Genomic DNA, 20,121 nt, shown 5'->3' with positions numbered 1-20,121 from the left:
TGACTAGGCTAAAAGGAAAACTTTTCTCAGAAATTGAATTGCCATTTGACAAATGTCATTTAATTTCTATATATTTGTCTATATACACATTTATATGTGTAACTGCAGACAGTAGAGTCAGAAATAGATGTCAGGCGCTTTAAGAATAGGAGCCTGTTGACTTATCGCAATATTTTTCAAAAACTTCTTGGAAGCACAACTTTAAAAAAAATTGTTTTATTTGGAAATAATTTCAAACTTATCAAAAATTATGAAAATAAAAATAGTCCAGGAGGCACCCACAAATTCTTTACCCAGATCACCTGCTGTTCACATCCTACCCCTTTTGCTGTCTCATTTCTCTATCTGTATATATAGATATAGCTATATCTGTATATACATAATGTTTCTCAACCAGTTGAAGCAGAACTTCTTCAATTGAAATCTTTCTTGCTAAAAATGCAGCTGCTCTGGCCAAAGGAGTGGGGAGGGCCTGGAGTCCCACCTCCTTGGCTTACCCTCGCCACAGAAGTAGTCATACCTCTGAGTGAAATCTTTGAAAAACAGTGGAAACCACTGCTCTCCTCCCATTGTTGGTTTCCTAAGACCGGACACTATTTGTAGAGGCTCCTCTGATGAGTAGGGGTAGCAGGTGTGGGGGGAACGACGGAAGAGAGGCCACCTGAGACCTGGCACCAGCGTGGGGTGATCTTTGTGCTGTGACCCTGAATCAGCCAGAAATGCAACACCTTGTCCCACAGCCCTGACGGTGGCCACGCCCTTCAAGACTATCTACCTGGGCCTCTGGAGCTACAACTGCGTCCTCTCCTGCATCGCCATCGGTGGCATGTTCTACGCCCTTACCTGGCAGACCCACCTGCTGGCCCTCATCTGCGGTGGGTATCTGGGAAAGCTGGCGACCAAGTCACTCTGCTGTTCCTTGCCCTCCCCACTCCCCTGGTTATGTGACATCCATGGTGGCCGCTAATCAGTACTGAGCAGTAGTGATGGAAGGACTGTGGCTGGGGTCCTATCACTAGAGGGTTTAATGGTAGGGTCCCTAACAGCTGGGGGATTTGAGGCTCCTCCACTGTCAGACGGAGTCACCACCACTATTACTGCTACTATATGTACACAGTGTTATAAATTTCACGAGGAAATCCCACATACGTTTCCTCGTGTGCTAGTGCCAGCGTTCCTGCCTTGAACCTTCATTCAACCACTATTTGTAAGGCACCACTAAGTTCTAGGCCCTTGGCTAGGCATGGAAAATACAGAGGTGACCACATCCTCATGAAGCCATGGTCTAGCAGAGGAGAAATAATTGCACAATTATTCAGGCTAAGATATCTAAAAAGACTGTTGGAAAGATCCAGTGAGATGATGTATGTACCTGGGAGCACTGAGGTCCCAGAAAATGATAACATAGCACTAAGGAAGGTTGATTTCCATAGAGTAAACAGAGAAGAGAAGAGAAATGGGCCACGGTCATTACACCTGCACCCCAGCACCATGCTCTGTAAAGGGCAGAATATCATCTAGAAGAGCTTTTCTTGTTTTTTCCCCACTTACGTGTGGAGACTGTAAATGACTTCCATGTCTCTTGTATCCTCCTCAGCATCCAGCACAAGGCTGGGCTTGGAGACAGTGGGCTCTGTAAATATTCACCAAGTCAAAAGTGCCAGGTATTTTGAGGCTCAGACTGTAACTGTCTTTGTCCTTCAGAGGAGTGGCAGATTCCTGTGGCTGGAACCATCTGGGAAGGCTTCAGGAGGAGGCTGGGGTTTATCTCAACACTTTCAGGGTGGGATTTAGATAAGCAAAGATGGGGAAAAAGGTGTTCTGGACAGAGAAACAGAGCAAAGGTACAGCGGTAGAAGGAGCTTGTCCAGAGGCACCAGGGGTATGGGTGAGCTCCCCTAACTGTCCAACTACTCTCATCCTATGGGTGAACCCAGATGCCTGGCTCAGGGACCCAATAAGGTCCAGCCATGGTGGGACTTGATTAATGTCCAACAGCATCACAGCAGCTCAGAATCTTGGACAGGAGGGACTTTATCCAGAGCTCACATAGTCTGACCACTCACCCCCCAGACAGATAATCATCCAGCCATCCAGCTTGTGCTAGAGCATCACCAAGGTCAGTGTGGACTAGTGAAAGATGCCTGTTGACCCCTGACTCTATGCAAGGCCACCATGGAAGTGGGGAGGGGATAAAGGGGTATGTAAGCTTTAATCTCTATCCTCAGAGAACACACAGCCTGATGGGAGATGGGTCACATCTACCTGCAAAGATAACTAATAATGTCAGGCAAACATGCCAGATGTCAGGGTATGGTGCAAACACCAAAGCTGCTGGAGCCAGAGTGGAGCCCTGCTCTTGGGGAGGGCTGGGGGCGGGCCCTGGAAAGCTGACTCCCGATGGTCCTTGTTTTTCCACAGCCCTGTTCTGTGCATACATGGGAGCAGCCCTCTCCAACATAATGTCAGTGGTAAGTTTGGGGTCTCCTGACACTACCCTAAAGTGCCCCTCCCCAGCCAGGGCTTCAGGACATTTGGAGTCTTGTGATTGTGTTCTGGTAGCTAGCACTCCATACAACACCCTTGTCAAGGTTTATCCAGGGTTTGTGCAGAGAAGGACTGGCAATAGCATACATGTGCCTCTGAGGGTGTGTGTGTGTGTGTGTGTGTGTGTGTGAAGGAAAGAGTACTGTAACCAGCAGTGGAGAACATGGATGGACAGATGGAGGTACTTATGTTTGGCCGGATATGGGAGATCATCCCTGGGGGATTTTCAGCTCCATTATTAAAAGATTCCGATTGTGCCCAAAGGTACCAACACCTCAAATTAAAACCAACTACTCTGATATGATAAATCCAGAAACCAATGCCCCATCCTCAACCCCTACCTCATCCTTCTCCCCCAAGGTCTCTGGAACCTAGGAACATTTTCAGATCCCAGTGTTTTTGATTTCAGGTTGGTGTGCCACCAGGCACCTGGCCCTTCTGCCTCTCGGCACTCACCTTCCTGCTCCTGATGACCAACAACCCGGCCATCTTCAAGCTCCCACTCAGCAAAGTCACCTATCCAGAGGCCAACCGCATCTACTACCTGACAGTGAAAAGCAGTGAAGAAGAGAAGTCCCTCAGTGGTGATTAGCCAAGTTACAGGCAGAAATGCTCTTTGCCTGGACCTGGGTCTGCTCCCTGTAATCTCAACTCTGGGTCAATCAGCTGCTGCACTCACTTTCTTTGCTTCCCTTTGTACCTGTGTGGAACCAAACACACCTCTAACTCCCTTTCCCTGGTGCTGATTTTCTCTTCCTGCCCAAATCACCTTAACTAACCATTGTGCATCGTTAGAGGAAGTTGGTGATGAGCTTGCTGGCACTAGTAGTAAGGCATGTGTTTTCAATGTCATTGGCTTAAAACAAAACCATTCTTTGTATTTAGTCTTTTGGAAAGGTGATTAAGAGATGATCTTCTTGGCATGTTTAACTAAATAATAGATGCTGTGAAACTGAACTTGCTGAGTGGTTCCTGAGTGGGTGAAAATTCGGGGGATGCAGGCACCACGGTGCACGGAGCTAATGGCTGATGGGCACATACAGCTTTACATTAAAGAGAGGAATTTCACACAGGTAGTTTTAAAGTAAAAACAGGGACAGCTAGGGCACTGAAAGTGTCTAAATAGGGAGTCTTGAATGTTCAGGGGTCAAAGTAAAGGACAAGAGGGTATTCCGTAACAGGAAGGAATCAATAAGTTAGAATCCTATATGACTCATGATGAAGGATAAACATTTCTCAGTGTAGGTCAAGCCAGCAACTTTGAGCAGGGAATTCAGTTGAGGAAAGTACCTGAGCTCAGTATGTGAGAGGCTGGGGAAATTTATTTCATTTTCCTGTCTGCTTGTGGGTGTTGGAAGCTTTATGAGATTTATGATACTTTAAACAAATGGTTAGCCTTGAGTAGAAGACCAAAAATTATCCATGAATTTCATAATTTGCCCTCCCAATTATAGGCATTAGCTTACATTCAATCTTTATTTATATATAGATCAGGGGTTGTCAACTTTTTCCCAGAAAGTGTCAAATAGCAAATATTTTTGGCTCTGGAGGCTATACAGTCTCTTACAAACACTCAACTCTGTCATTGTAGAGCAAAGCAGTCTTAGACAACATGTAAATGAATGATGGTAGCTGTGTTCCAATAAGACTTTATTAAGCAAGCAGCTAGATTTGGCCCACAAGCCATAGTTGGCTAGTCCCTGGTGTAGATGATCAATATAACAATGCTTAGGAGCTGGAGATCCACATATAACAGTTAGGAGCTGGTGGGAAGTGGGCAGACCCAAAGGACACCACCATGTTCTTTACACCAGATAAAGCCACAAGGCATTTACATGCTGGGTGATGGTGTGAAGATTCTTAGGAAATGGAGGGCACTCAAGAAACAGAGATCAGTGTGACCAGAAGCAGGAAAACCTGCCCTGAGGCTCTTTCAGAGACTGACAGGCCCAGTGATGAGCACTAAGAGGCGTAGTTTTACACCAGGATTTCCTTCCACACACACGTCTGGGAACCATCCCTAAGGCTCACCCTCTCCGGCCCCTCGCTCTGTTTCCCCTCTGCCAGCAGGTGCACCACGATGAGAGGAAGAAGAAAACTCAGGCCCTTCAGTGCAGGGGTTTCTAGGCAGGAAGAGGAGGGGGGCTCTGGAATCTCAGGGTTAGAAGGGAGCATGCAGGCCAGGTTGTCCCACCATCCTGTGATGAGTGAACCCCTCCATATGGAGGATGAAGGCTTCTGGGGCTCAATCACCCAAAACGGAGGGAGACACCCCACCCCCACCCCGGCTATTCTAACAAGAGATAGAACCAGAAACCCTATTCGTACATTATGGGCAAATTGTCGTAGGAAATCCCCTCTTCTCTCTGTTAAGCCCTTGAGAATCTCCACCCAAAGCACTGGATCTGATGGGAACAGTCCTTTAACCATGCTTTCTATTGGATTTTCAGGAGAGGAAAACTATTTGGATATGAAAAATGCTTTCAGCTCAACTGGACAAGATGATCTCTCCCCCTCCCTTCTCTCCCCACACCACTTCATAGTTTGTCATTTACAAGGTACCACTTTGGTCACTGGTATCTGGGTTGTTTTTCCCTCCCAATTTCCCCCTTTAACGCCCACAGGAATTAAAATTTAACTGTAATACAAGCTGCCAAACTCATTTGGAAAAAAATGGATAAAAGCTAAGTTATTCAGAAAAAGGAAAAAGTATGTCCAGCAAGTCTGGAAAAGCCACAGGACCCCAGAAACTCTATAATGCACTGTGATCAAGACGGCCAGGTATATATATACAAATAGAAAAACACATTATCTGTTAGTGTGATGTAAGAAAGAACCGCCGGGGCCAAGTATTATTAATCACTGAATTCTCTTGCCAAGAGAAGTTGTACAGGAGTGATAAAATGTTTTAAAAAATATATATTTTGGGGCTAAGAGGCCGAAAATTGATGGTAATTTTTCAAATTTGTTCAAACAATCTCCTTCCAGAGGCAGAACAAATCTCATTAAGCCAGGCTGGTGGGCAGAAGCGGCATCTCTCTCTCTCTCTCTCGCTCTCTCTCTCTCTCTCTCTCTCTCTATCTCGAGTATGGATGAGGGTGGGGCAGAAGTGAAAATCCCCACTCCTCTAAAAAAAACTCTGCCCAGTGCAGGGCACTCTTCCCACAGGCCATAGACAGATGCCCAGATGTTCTCTGAAGTAGCCCAAATAGCCTTTCGGGACCTGAAACCTAGCTCCCTGGAGTGATCTTGTCCCACCTTCACCAGAGCTTCGCCAACTACTGTCCCTTTGAATGAGTATGTCATGAGCCCTAACCTTACAGATTCTCACCACCAACATGGGGTTGCTTGGGAGCAGGCCCCCAGGAGGGAAGGAGAAGGGCTTCAGGGAGCACATCATAGCTGTTTTCCTACTATCACCCCAAACTACCAGCAGCAGCCCTTGGGTATACAAATGATAGTTGAACATAAGTATTTATGGATGAACAGAAATAAGCAGTCATTAAAGAGAGTAGGAATGTATGTGTGGGGTTGGGGAGGAGGGGGCTTTAGAGGAGGCACTGTCTTAAACTCTCTTTCCCCAACATACCCCTTTCTCCCTCTCTCCACTGTCTCTTCCCTCTGACCTGGCCATCTCACCCTCCCATTTTCATCTTCTCTCCTACAACACTGATGAGTTCTACTATCACTGTGAAATAGTTTTGTTCTATTTTTAAAACAAAAAATTCTATTTTTTGTTCTATTTTTGTGCTGTATTTTTAAATAGTCTTAAATCATCTCTCCTGTCTCATCTATGATAATTGAAATAATAAAATTTTTTACTTCTTCTTGGTCAAACTTGGGAGTTTGCTAGGAAATAATCCATTTTCTTTAATTGTAAAATTTTGTTGCCATACTATTACTCATAGTGTTCTCATGATAATTTCTATCTCTCCTGTTATCTGTTGCTTTGTCTCCTTTTTCACTTCTAATCTTATGTAATTTTGTTCTCTTTTGCTTAATCAGGCTTGTGAGGGGTTCATCCATTTTATTGGTTTTTTTCAAAGAAACAGTTTAGAATTTATTTGTCCTTTTCTACTCATTTTGGGTTTTTTTTTCTATGTCTTTTTCCTGTTTTCTCATGGTTTATTTAAATGGTTTTTTTCCTAATGTTTTAAAATTCATATAAAGTTCCTTTATTTTAGATCCTTCTCTTTTAACAGCAAAGGCATTTTAAGGCTATTAATTTCCCTCTGGGTACAGCTTTAGCTGTGTACTGTAGGTTTTGGAATAAAGTATTCTACTTTCATCAGTTTTAAACAGTTCATAACTTTACTTTTTATTTCTCTTTGATGCAAGGATTATTTAAGAATGTGTTTTTTAATTTCTAGCACTTTAAACTTTTTGATATTTTTTAACTTCTTATATCTAGTTTTATTGGATTATGAGCAAAGAATATGGTTTGTTCAATCTCTATTTTAAAATGTTATGCATTTTTCTGTGTGGCCAAGTATTTGATTGATTTTGGACATACAAAATGCAATTTTTGATTTGAAGGAAATACATATTAAATTCATTTATTAATTTCATCATTCAACTCTTCTATGCACTTATTTATTTTTTGTCTATGAATCTTAATTCTGAAGTGTTAATTAAAATTTAACTATAATTGTATAGTTTTATTAAACTCTCTTTGTATTTCTGAAATATTTGTCTCATATATTTAGCAGCTACACTGTTTGGTGCCTATGGACTATGACTGTCATTGTTTCTTCTTAAATTTTATCTTTTACTATTACAAAGTACCCATTTTTATACTCATTAGTGCCTTTAACCAAATTCCAACTAAGCTGACATTTATGTTGCCATACTTACTTTCTTTCTGGTTTTTTTTTTTTTTCTGGTATTTTCTTATCCCTTTATTTTAACCTTTATCATTTCCTTTTAACTTTATCATTTTCTTTTAACTGTATTTCTGACTTCATTCACTCATTTATTCAGAAGATATTGTATGGGGAACTATTAATATGTTACTCAGGCCCCCTTGACAACAAACCAGGAAGGAATCAGACCAGTTCCTGCCTTCAAGGAATTCATTTTATGGGGATTTGCCTGACCAGGTGATTAGTCTCACCTGAGGTAAAGGTGAGGATGTCACCACAGACTACCTGTGCCACATAAGGTCACAGCACCAGTTTCATGATTTTGAGTGAATTATCTTGTCGGGTTAGTCTTCTGTTTAGGAAAAGTATCAAGCATGATGTTAAGGGTTTCAGGAAATTTTCTATGCCTCTTCTCCTCTTGTCCTCTATCTTGCCATTACCTGCTGCCCAAACATTCCCAGCCATCCCTTCAGTTCAAGTCTTTGAACCTGTTAAAATGTAAACAGTCCTGGGAAGGTAACACAGTAAGCATGATCAATCACTTGCATCTTAGTTTGAAGGAGTCATTTCTGAGAATAGGTTGGATGAAAAAGGAGGGGAGAGTACAAAGGAAAAAATGGGTGGCACATTCTGAGAGCATCTTTGGCAAGGGAGGGCATGCTGACATGGGGCCGGGCTGGGTGAATGAGGTCTGGAGGCCCCTTTGTTTCATCAGGAATGATGATGAAACTGTCATATTCGGCTTGGAGAAGAAACGTCTGGGGCCATGACTGTCCGTAGTATGAGGTAACACATGTGGTAAAAGAAGTCAGTTTACTCAACAATACTTCAGAGCATGGAATAAGGACCACTACGTGGTAGTGATAAGCAAGCAGATATTGAATCAGTGGAGAGGGGTGCTTTTTCACAGTGGAAGTTGCCTGAAAAATGGTTGTCCTGTGAGACCCTGAGCTCAGGAACAGGGCTGGGGGCCTGTTGGAGATGCTTGCTTTGGGTGGGGGTAGACCAGATGACCACTGCAGCCTCTCTTCCAACTCCAAGTTTCAGTGATTCTATAGCCCTGAGTTCCTACAGAAGAATAAGGAGGAGGTATCATTAAGGTGGCAAAAAGGTAAGAACATGGAGATAAATATATCAAAAATACACCATTGCTGCCTTTATAGCTTTTCCTAGAGCTTGACTAGTTATCATTTGGTCAGTCTACGAAAATGCTCAATATGGCTGCTTATGTGAATGCAAACTGAGGGGGCAGCATCACTCAACTGTGCCTTGTCCTTGACTTTCTCCTCTTCATCACTCTCCCCTCTCCAGGGATTCTTCTTCTGGTCAACCCTCTAAGATCTTCCCATCAAAAAACTTAATCTTCCTGGCCTGCATCTGTGGCTACATCAAACCTGTGTGTCCCAGTTTGTCTGCGCTTCCTGTATGAGTCTGAGCTTTGTCTCCTCAGGTCATAAAGGCTGTGAGGGTCTGGGGAGAACTATTACCTAAAACCAGCTAGGAGCTGGCAGTTTCAATGTGGGTATGATTTCCACTCAGTAAACCACAGTCTCACCTGACAACTTGAAAAGGTATTCACTTTTTAATGTGAGATTTTTCAACTTGCCTGGCTTTCCCTGCCTCTTGCCATTCAGAGAAGATAGAAGAATCCATAGAGAACACCTCTGTCCCTAATGGAACTATAATTCCAAGGCCCCAAGGAGGGAGGCAGGGGGCATTGCTAGATAAGTTCTTATTCTCTGTGAACTGATAACTACGAGTTGCCAGCCCCTCCTACAGCTGCACAGGCTGCTGGAACAGAATGAAGTAAAGGAAGTAACTCTCCGGGGAACTTCTAGCTCGGCTTTCATTTATTCCACAGGAACTCTAGGCTTTTCCCCTGGAGGAATCTGACCTCCCCAAGTTTGGTTCCTGGAGGTCAATGCAGGCTCCTCCCGCTACGAAGTTGGAAATGCAGAGTTGAAGCCATGAGCATTACGAAGAAGACTTAGTTCTGAAGTAAATTCTGATGACCAAGCCCTCCAGGAGATAATCTGTACACATAGATTATCTTGGGGATACCCCAGAATCTGAGCTGTGGCCTCTGGTAGGACCCTCAGGGGACAAGAGTCCACCTCAGTCTTCTGCTTTCCAGGAGGACTCGACTGCCTTTCCCTAATCTAGTGTGCGTGACAGATACTCACCACACTTCTGAGTACACAGCTCCATTTGGCTCATGGAACATGTGAGAATTTCCTGGATGGCTCCTCCCTCCCAGGTGATCATTTCTTGTCTTTTCAAACTGGTTACATGTTGTACGTGGGTAGCATCTCCCTGTCACTTTTAGATGCTTAGGGGCTGGAGTGAACACACCACAGGAAGTTCAGGAGCCTCCAAGGAGAGGCTAGAGCAAGAGGTCAAGAGATGGACCTCCAGAGCTGAGCCAAGAGACCAGCCAGCTGGGGGGACAAGGAACGTGTCCTCAGCAGACCGCCATGGGCCTTGAACTTGCAACACCAAAGGAAGGTCCCCTGTGCAGGAAGCTGACCTCTTGTCAGCTCCCCACCCCTCCCTGGAATGTGGGTCCCGCCGGGGCTCCTCCCCCACTCTTTTGTTTGCTTTCCTTCTTCATAAGGCCCTCCGTGATCAGGACCCCTTCTCTGCAGTTCCAAAACACCTGGCCTGGTGAGAAGGGGGCCTTTGACGTCAGTGGGGAGTTTGTCTACTCAGGTGTAGCTAATATCCTCAGTGTGAGGTTCTGTTTCTGAACTTGGGTAGCCACCTCACACCCTGTCACTGAGGGGGGTTGGGGGTATACATGTGCAGGGGTGGGGGTGGGTATACAGTTGATGCTTGACCCATCATACTCACAAAGCCAAACAAAACATGTTTGGATTGGGCATCATCCCCAGACTCCAGCCCACCAGAGCCCCGCCCCCCCCAAAGGCCTCATGGGACTTGGGAGGGCCGCTTCCCTAATATATAGAGCTCAGAGTCCTTTCTGGATGCGGGGGTTAGGTCTTGCCCTTCTTGCTCTGAGACAGCCCCCAGGACCCAGTCAGAAGGAGGAAAGGTCTAAAAATTTCCACAAAACCGGAAAGACAGCATCTAGTATCTAGGCTGTGCAGAAATATCCATCAAGACGCTGATGGCAATACTGTTCCCCAGCCTGTGCCCTGCCTGTGGTGGGGGGAGTTAAGGGGGGTCCTTGAGGTGGGAAAGCAAATTGGCACCCTGAGGAGACAACACTTAGGTAATTGCTTTAAAGGCAAATACTGGAGCAAGAATTCTAAGGAGAGGAGAAACTGGGAGGTGATGCCTGAGGGAGGACAGGGAAGCTATTATCAGGCAGTCCAGGCTCTGGCCCTTTAAAGGAAACCTGCCTGATCAAACCAGTTTGGGGGAACCATGGTAGCCAAGCCAGTCTTCCCCGGGGAGTTTAGGAAGGTCGGAGAGTGAGCAAGCTGCAGGAAGAACGTTGTCTTTCCTCTCCCTCTTCCTCCATGGTACCCTTCCTCAAGTGGAAGGCATGCACAAGGCATAGGGTTAGGAAACGCAAAGGGAATTTACAGAAAGCCAGTAAGAGGATGAGCTGCGGGCTCTGGGAACTGAAGGGGTTCGGCTTTAGGGAGAAGTCCAGCGCCTGAGTTGAGGACCAGAGACGCCGCCCAATTGGAAAGAAGCTTCTTCCCAAATCCTGGTGGTCTAGATTCCTCCAGCCCTGTGCAGAAAATCAAAAAGAGCTCAGGTAAGAGGTCCTGGGGGAGAGAAATGAATCAGATAGAGCCCTAGCCAACAGGACCATCTAGCTGACTTTTCAAAGGAAGAGAAAAAAGATAGGCCAATCTTTTTCCATTCCTTTCTTCTGCTGAGCTGCAGGAGGGCAATCCTGGGGTGGGGGACCTTATTAAGAACTCCAGAGAGAGTTCAGATCCTGGAAGCTTGAAGCTGGAAGGGCTCTTAAATAGTTATAGTTCAAACCCTTTACTTTTAGATGAGGAAACCATGGCTTGTCCAGGAACCTGTCCAGCTGATAAATGAGCCTGGACAAATGCCCAGGTGTTCTAACTCACAACCCTGAGCTCTTCTTGCTCATCTGGTGATGGATCCAGGTTAACCCATCAGCCCTCAAATCCCCTTACCACCTACCTGCCCACTGGATGAGCCTTCATATTATTTATCATCCTTTCCACAACTCTGTAACCCACAGCTCTGACATCAGTGTGGTTCCCAGGACAGCCTTGTGTTGAGCTGACTGTGGGATGCTAATGAGGTAGATCTGAAAACCTTCTTCCCAGGAGTCCTTCCTTACCTGCTGCTTCCAGGGTGGAGACACCTGGTCCAGGCTCCTTGGTCTCTCTCCTCAGGTCCTGTACCCCTTCCACAGACAAGCCAATAGAACTAGAGCATCTCAGGAACCGCAAATATCTTAACATCCCAGCTTAACAGCCCATCTCCTCAATGGCCCTCTCTTACATGGCCATCTTAGATTAGTTTAGACATGTTGTGTGTAGCTACAGAGAGTGGATGTAGAAACATCCAGAAGGAAACAGATAGTCATGCCATGAGGAACAACATTCCAGGAAATTGAAGTTATCTGATCAGAGAATGGGATCTCCTCAAAAACTGGCCCCAAAGGATATGAGACTTGGTGAACTTGCTGAAGTTAGGCCATCCTGTGAGTCTTGGAAAGCCCATGGCCAGGCCTCTGCCTGCTTTCACGTACCCCTTCTCTCAGACTTGTATAGCATCCACACCCTCATTTAAGGTTAGAGGGGAAAGATAAGTTTACTCTCAAGTGCCAACTGTGACTAACTGCTATTGGTTGTCTGGAGCTTTGTGTTAAGAAGGATTCTGAGGCTGTATTGAAACTTATTGGGAAAGAGTGCTATGATCAGTTAGTTATGTTTGCCATTGGTAATGCAAAGAAAGGGTGGCAGGGAAGAGGATGTGGGGAAAGGGTGTATGGAAACATTGCCACAAGAGAAGAAGCTGGTATACAATGGCCCAGAATTTCCTTGGGCTTTCATTGGATGTCACAAATGCAATGGTACACAGGTGGGTTCTTTTTATTTGTTTTTGGTGACTTTTGTTACTCCTTTTAGGATATGATATACTTCATAATTTTTTTTTAAATAAAAAAGTCACAAGTCCATTGATATCATTTGCGAAGGCTCCAACTATCTGTAAAACACCTACACGACATGAGAAAAGAATCAAAACCAGGACGTCAAAAATCTAGCTCCATGACTAATTAGCTGTGTAGCCTCAAGGAAGCTGCTTCTCTTTGGGCCTCAGTTTTTTTCTGCTAATGCCTAGACCTAAAGTTCACTTGGTTATCAAGGATTGATAATTTCAAGTAGTTTCATTTGATTGGAAAATTTTCATGTGCATTGTTAACTATAAAAGTCCACCATGGCCCTAACTCCAAAATATGGATCTAGGGTACCTTCTGCAAATAATGGAATGATCCATGTGGCCAAATAAGCCAAGGATGGCTTCATGGAGGAAGTAGAACATAAAGCAGACATTGAAGGGTGGAGAGAAACTAGGCAAGAAGAGGCACAGAGGGCCAGAGATGAGGCACAGAGGGCCAGAGATGAGGCCAGAATGCCAAGGCAGGGTGTGTGTTGGGCAGGGAAGGATGAGCAGGATGATGAAATCAGCTGTATTGTGGAATACCTGGAAAGCATGGCAGAGGAGTTTGAGCATTATTATACTCTTGGCAATAGGGAGCCATGTAGATTGTTGAGTAACAGAGTCTTGTTATGTTATGGTCTAACAGTTGAAGCACAGAATGGATTGAAAGGAGGGAAACTGACAATGTAGACAGGTAATTCTGAGGTGTGAGCTCGGGGTAAATAGGGGAAGGAGAGTGAAAACTCACTCTAAAGGAAGGTCAGTCAGGTGTTACCCCAGTGACAGAATGGGCACTCTGACCTTTGCACTCTCTTCAGCCTCATTCATGAGGTTGTCATAAGGCATCATGAGGTTAAACGAAGGACCAACTCATATTTACTAATTAATGTCTTCATGGCATGAGACAGAGACACCAAAGTCCCCCCAGTACTCCAAGCCTTCATTTCCTCCTCTATGAGGGGGTGGGTACTGGGGGGGGCACTGTATGAGAGGGCTGAACTGGATAATCTCTAAAGCCTTTTCCAATTCTAACGTTCGATGCCTCTGATAGTTTATAGAATGATCTTTGAAAATGTCAACTAAACACAACTTCACAGAAAAAGATAGCACCTCATTTACCACCCACAGGTATCTATATCACACACACACATACACACACACAGAGTAGCCTTGAAAATTACACATCACAGTGCAAAGCTCAACTTCCACATGGGGAAACATATGCCCAAATTGCGGCCAAAGTGTTACCCTGTAGAACTGGGTGTAGGAAAAAATCAAATTATATACTACTGTCACTTCAAAAAATCCTTCTGGCATAGTAGCTAGGAAATTGCCTCATGGTGTGTGGTTGTGTCTGCCACAGTAAGTTGGAGGAATAAGAGACCCAGCGATCTAGGGAGGGATGACAAAAGGGTCTTGATAGTAGGTTCCAGATCCTCTATATGTTGGGCATTGCTAGTGATAGATGGACAGTATTGGTCCACCTCCAGGAGACAGGAAAACCTGTTCAAAACCTGAGAAAGACAGCTTGTAGAAGAAGTATAGGTAAAGGCTTGAGTAAAGGTTGATTTTAGTAAAATAGACTAGATCATTTTTCCTCTTCTGAAAGATGTCATATATGGTTTGGGTTTGGTTTTTCCCCTCAAAGAAATTGCAGTAAGCTTCAAACTTGTATTTGACAAGTGGGCTCTTCTGTAAAATGTTTTTTACCCATGATATTTGAACGGATGGCATTTTCTGTATGTTAGCAGTCAGTAGAGGTGTGGGTACTATGGGATACTACTCTCCAGAAAAAAAAAAAAAAAAAGTGCTTCTGAACAAATCATTATGGCTCATGACTACTCTTTCCTTCTCTGAGTCAATGGGAGGAAACCATCATTGGACTCTTGCCTGTTAAAACACAGGATGGTGGCAATCCTCAAGGGCAGGGACCGTGCCCCTGAAATGGTCCTGAACAGCCCCAGTGTGAAACTACACACATTGGGACACTTAAAAGGCTTGTTAGAGGAGGGAGCAGCAGTTCCTACACCAGATGGGAAAGCCGAGGAGTTACTCAGCTGCTAAGGTTTACCTGCAGGTTCTCAAGGACAGAGCTTCTCAGCACATATGTAGCTGAGCCAAGAGAGCAAAGCCCTTGGTCCTCGAAGCAGACAGAGGGGGGCTGGTGTGGCCAGAGTCCTCAGGCCCAGGCCGTAAACATCATCATCTGTTTTCTGCACCATGCCATACAGTATTATTTTTATGTGTGCCATGATGCTGGGGGGCGGGGGGAAGGGGAAGCTGGAAAGAACTCCCCAGAGTGAGTTGTTGTCAAAAAAAAAATTTGTTCTTGGGCTTCAGAACACCCAGCTACCCTCTTCCAAGAAGCTTTGGGGTTTTCAACCACCTGGTGTAATCTCTTGTTAACCAAAACACATCACATCAAGCAAGATCTCTGTCTTCAGTGGCCTGTTTTATTCTCTCTCATTAACTGGGTTCTTCTATCCACTCATGAAGGATTTCTGGGTTTCTGGTTGGCTGGTCATAGATGGCCAATCACTTTATCACATCTATATACTTCCCTTCTTTTCTCCAGGTACTGCTGGAGATAATCAGCTCTTGCCCTGAAACTTCTAAATCCCTACACAACTCAGCTATTTCCATTGTTAACCTATGAAAGACTCACTTTTATTTCCATATTTATCAAGCATTTAACATTTACAATGAGATATATTATTTTTTTAATAGTTCATACCCCAAAATAGCCAAAGGTTATTCATTTTACTATTCAGAAATTAAAATGCGTAGGAAAATTATCCCTCATTAATGCATTCAACAAATACTTCTGAGTGCCTACAATAGGCCAGGCTCATGCTAGGTGCTGGAAGTGCCAAGATAAACCTCTGTAACCCAGGCTGTCAAGGATCCCACCGTCCTGTGAAGGTGACAGACAGGAACACGAGGTAGGAGTGGGTGATGGTAGGTATAAAATGCCAGGCCTGCCCTGACTTAAGGACCCACCCTGCCCAGAGCACAAGCTGTTCCAGAGACATGGCCTCCCTGAGGAGATACTGATATGAGCGCTGCAAAATTATTTTCCCCAACATTTTGCAAGCATTAATTTCATCTTCATAACAATATGAGAACGAAATAGCAGGTACCCTCCGAAATATCTGTCATCATTCTATAGGTTGGGTTTGCAAGGTCAGCTCTATGGGGTCTGTATATCTCCTTCTGAGTGCCGTGCTTGCAATGAGGGAAACTGTCGATGAAATTACATGACTTGCAAAATGCCGTGCAGAATGAGCGATGCTGGTTCCCGGCCAGTGTTATCGTTGTTTTCTTTTTTTCCCACCACACCAATGGAACATTTATTTCTAGAGCATTTGATAGATGTGTTCATGATATTTTTGAAATTGCCTTTATCCATTATGAAAGCCCTGAGAATCTGTCCCAAAGATAGTGGTAAGTTGCTATCACCTTAGCTTTAAGTATTTTCAGAGCCTCGGGAAATGTGTTACTTTCTCTCCAGTCTTCCTTGTGGCATCCTTCCCACCTGTCATCCTCACCGCTTGGCCGGCACATCTGGAGGGGCCATCGCCCTCCCTGGGTGGGTGGTCTGCAGCTCAGCACTCCCGTCCTGCCCACAGGAGGTCCAGGAGCAACCCTATGTCAGACCACATTTGGGGCTACCTCCCCAATCACCCCAAATAAGAAAAAAAAATGTGTTCAAGGAAAAGAAAGATACTCTTCATTTTTGTTTCTGTGGCTGGGACATCAATTCTAGGAACACGTAGTACTGTGGACCCTGCCCCACTTTCCTGGGCTGTGAGCAAGCAGCACAATCTAAGTGCTGAAAGTGAATGGCCAGGGCAGGAAAGGGGAGCCAGGTCTTCTGCGGCCATCTGTAGAGCAGCAAACTGGGAGTCTGGAGACCTGGGTGCAGCTCCTGGCTGTGCCATGATTAACAAACTATGTGACTTGGGTGGGGCGAGGTGATCTCTCTGGACATGGGAAGTAGACTGTGATCTTGAAGATCTATGCAATTCTGAACCTATGATGCTAAAGTCAAAATATTGCTCTGCGCAGGGCGTGGTTGGGGTGGCTGACCCTCGGCACGTGAGGAATGAGAAGCCCTGGGCCGGCAGAGGTGCCCTTCCAGCCTGGGAGGTGTACGCTGTGGACTGGCTATGGGAGAATGCCCTGCTTTGCCAGATGATGCAATAATACCCCCTCGGTCCTCACCCCCCTGCACAGAACCTATCTGCAGAGGTGCCCTAGGGCACGCTGACATTTCACGTGTGTCTTAAGCACAGGGTCAAGGGGGCTTCTCCAGCCTCTGGAGTTATGGCTCCATGGTGACCCACGGGCAGGGTGATGAGTGCAACAGGGGCTTTTTTCCCATCCCGAGCCTAGAGGGAAGGGACACGGTCACATGTGTGACCTTTCAATCTGAGAGTATAGACAGGATACCTTCCTTGCTCACACATGTCCCGCATACTCCAGTTGTTGGTCCTGCTATATTCTCAGCTTTACTAAAGTTGTTTCTACATGAGCAGTGTGAACTAGACCAGTTTTTTCAAACTTTAATGTGTACACAAGTCAGTTGGAGATCTCGTTTTAAAAAAAAAAAAAAAAAAAAACTTATTCCAATTCAGTGGGTCTGAGATGGAACCTGAGAGTCTGCGTTTCTAACAAGCTCCCTTGGATGTCCGTGAAGCTGGTCCACAAACCAGACTCTGAGCAGCAAAGATGCAGAGAAAAGGACTGAGGGCTGAGAGCCACATGACTCACTGTTTGTAGGATGCTTCAGAAATCATCTGAGCCTCAATTTTCCATCTTTTGGTGATAACAATGCCCAAGTGAGTTAACTTATAAAAGTGTGCAAATGTAGTAACAGTGTGAAAGCTCTCCACTATTCCAGGCAGCCACTTGATCATCTAACTCTAGACTTCACTGGAACCACAAGCAGAAAGTGTGAAAAGTGTCTATCTCGGGACCACCACGAACTCCAATTAATCAGTGTGGGCCAGGCGTAGTAGGGTTTGGGGCACGCATCATAACAAGCCATCAGGTGACCTGACACTGTCAATTCTCAGACCCAATTTGAGAAACCCTGTCCCAAGTGATAAGCTACTCTGTTCTCCACAAGGGTAGAAATGTTTCTTGTAGCTGATTGCAGCTTCTTAGCTCCCCACAGAGCAAACCAATGTGCACAGAAATCGCCTGGGGAATCTTGTTGAACTGTAGATTCTGATTCCATCAGTCTGGGTGGAAACTGAGATTCTGCATTTCTAACAAGCTCCCAGAGGAGGCTGGTGCTGCTGGTCCAGGGACCACACTTTGAGTAACAAGACCCTAGATGAGAAGTTCTCAGCCCAAACTGCACATTAGGGCCACCTCCTAAAACATCCTGGGCATTAAAAACTCCGATTTTTAAAAGTGGTCTGGGGTAGGGGTCAGGCATTTTTTTAAGCACCCAGGAGATTCTGATGTGCAGTGAGCACTGAGGACCTACACACACAAACTCCCTACCGCAGGCGGAGGCCAGGGCACCGGCTGAAGGACGGGAACGGACAGTCGTCTCGGGTCCACCATCCATGCCAGTCCGAGGCCGAGGGAAGGAAGTCTTAGAGCAGTGCCTTACTGGGGAAACAAGGCAGGCTGGCCCGTCCGTATCTTGACACTGACAGGTGTCTGGGATGCAGTTTCTGTGAGGAAAGGAAGTGGAAGTTTCATCGGGAAGAATGGAAAAGAGGGATTTTTCCGCAGATACTGGTGCAATCACTACTGCAGCTCAGACCACACTGCTCCTCTGGCTCTGCACATGATTTCCCTGCACTCTCTGCTTGCCTCTCGGGGGGTGGCCCAGGGTGGGGCACTGACCTGTCTTGTTTTGACCCCGGCCAGGCAGCGCTGGGGGGCAGCCGCCCACGACGAGCCCAAAGGCAGATGAGGGCTCGGAGGCTGTGCACCCCAAGCCCAGGAACGTGTTCCACATCGAGTGGTCATTCATTCGCAGGAGGAGCAAAGGTGTGCGCTTCCCACCCCCACCCCCCAGACCCCGCTCCCGGGTCCTTGATCTGCTCACCTCTAAAATGGGGACCATGGCAACACCTCCATCACAAGGCAGTGGGGAGAGCCACAAGGGTGAGGTTCAGTCTCATCACCCCCGACCTCTGACCACAGCCACGGGTTCCAGGGTCTAGACGCCCAGGGTCGGGGAGACTGGAGCCACAACAAGCAGCTGACTCTGTCAGTCTAGGCCAGGGGGTTGCAAACTTCACTGCACATTGGAACCACCTGCATCTCATTCCCAGAAGTGCTAATCCAATTCACCCGGGAAGTAGCCTGGGTGGCAGAAGGAGCTTTTAAAGCTCTCCATGAGGGAGTTTCCTGGTGGCCTAATGGTTAGGATTCGGCCCGTTCACTGCAGAGGCCTGGGTTTGATCCCTGGTCAGGGAACCATCCCATATGCCGTGCAGCACAGCCAAATACAAAAAATAAAATAAAAATAAATAAAACCTTGCACTTTTAAAATGACCCCAAAAAAAGCTCTCCATGAGATTCTAATGTGCTGCCAAGTCACAACCCCTGATCCTGATGCTGCTGGTCTTGATGCTGATGCTGGTCCTGATGCTGATGCTGGTCCTGATGCTAGACAGTGGTGATGTCTACACAAGGGAACAGATGGAGAGCCCTGGAGGGGAGGGGCTCCCAAAGGCCAAGAGGAGGGTCCAGAAGGCAGCCAAAGCGGGGAAGCCAGAAACTTGAATTTGGACGCTGAGGACATGTTGTCTCAAACAGGGAAGAGCTGGCAGCGGGGGAGGGGTGTGGGGTCAAGTGGGGGTCTCCCCAGTCAGATGGATGGTGGGAGCAGCGTCATGAAGACCCAGGGCAGAGGGGCAATCTAACTTTGCCCTCCAGAGAAGGGAGGCGACTTGCCCAGGGTCACACAGCTGGTGAGGGCATGGCAGGGATAAAACTGATTTCCGGGTTAGTGTCCTTTTACCGTATCACATGCTTCCCAGAAGCATATGACTTTCTTGCCCCAGTTTGTCTGAGCCTCCTTGTTTTATACCCAAAGTAGCCAGCCAGAGAAATGGCCTGGGGTGGTCTGGAAAAACCTCATACACTGGGGAGAGGGCACTGAATTAAATCAAGGACCCCTTTAGCCCAGGAGTTTGTGTTTGACAGAGGCCCCAGGGCATCCTCAGGAAGAAAGCATAGTTTGCCTCAAAAAGTTAACAATCTCCCTGCAAACATATTCTTAGGATAGTGGTTGGGGGCTGGGGTGAAAGAGGGCCTAGCAGAGAGCCCCACGCAAAGGAGCCTGGGAGGCGGGTTAGCGGAAGCTGCTGAAGAGCTGGCGCTTCGGACAGAAGCAGAGAATCCATCAGGATATCAAACACACTAGCCTCAGAGTCTAAAGTCATCCTCTTTGCTTCCTACGCTTCCTTTCAAACTTCCTTAATTTGTTTCTCTTGCATAGTGTAACTTCCCAACCACACTGGTATTTGCAGTCCCTGCTCCTTCAGATGGGGGAGCACAGAGCCATTGATGTATCTCTTCTAGTGTTTAGGTGCCCTGAAATCTCACGAATGCAGACTGAATG

At 46.1% G+C, this 20,121-nt stretch overlaps 1 protein-coding gene across 6 annotated transcripts in view; it reads left to right on the top strand.

Annotated features, from left to right (window-relative positions):
• Window positions 1-20,121, top strand: part of SLC14A2 (solute carrier family 14 member 2) — a 450,031-nt gene that overhangs the window by 416,646 nt on the left and 13,264 nt on the right. For 4 of the 6 annotated variants that reach the window (XM_082416695.1, XM_082416693.1, XM_082416694.1 and 1 more), the window contains 4 exons: window positions 741-875; window positions 2,422-2,471; window positions 2,957-3,131; window positions 18,417-18,539. In XM_082416695.1, the coding sequence (XP_082272821.1) occupies window positions 741-875; window positions 2,422-2,471; window positions 2,957-3,131; window positions 18,417-18,539 (483 nt within the window). Of the gene's footprint in view, window positions 1-740; window positions 876-2,421; window positions 2,472-2,956; window positions 3,132-10,399; window positions 11,137-18,416; window positions 18,540-20,121 lie in introns of those variants that run through there. The other 2 variants (XM_082416697.1, XM_082416698.1) reach the window with 2 other exon arrangements.

Source organism: Balaenoptera physalus (assembly GCF_965194825.1).
Source record: "Balaenoptera physalus genome assembly, chromosome: 12".
In the NCBI taxonomy this organism is placed as follows: Eukaryota; Metazoa; Chordata; class Mammalia; order Artiodactyla; family Balaenopteridae; genus Balaenoptera; species Balaenoptera physalus.
Note: the sequence above shows the minus strand (reverse complement) of the source record. Positions and strands in the feature narration are given on the sequence as shown.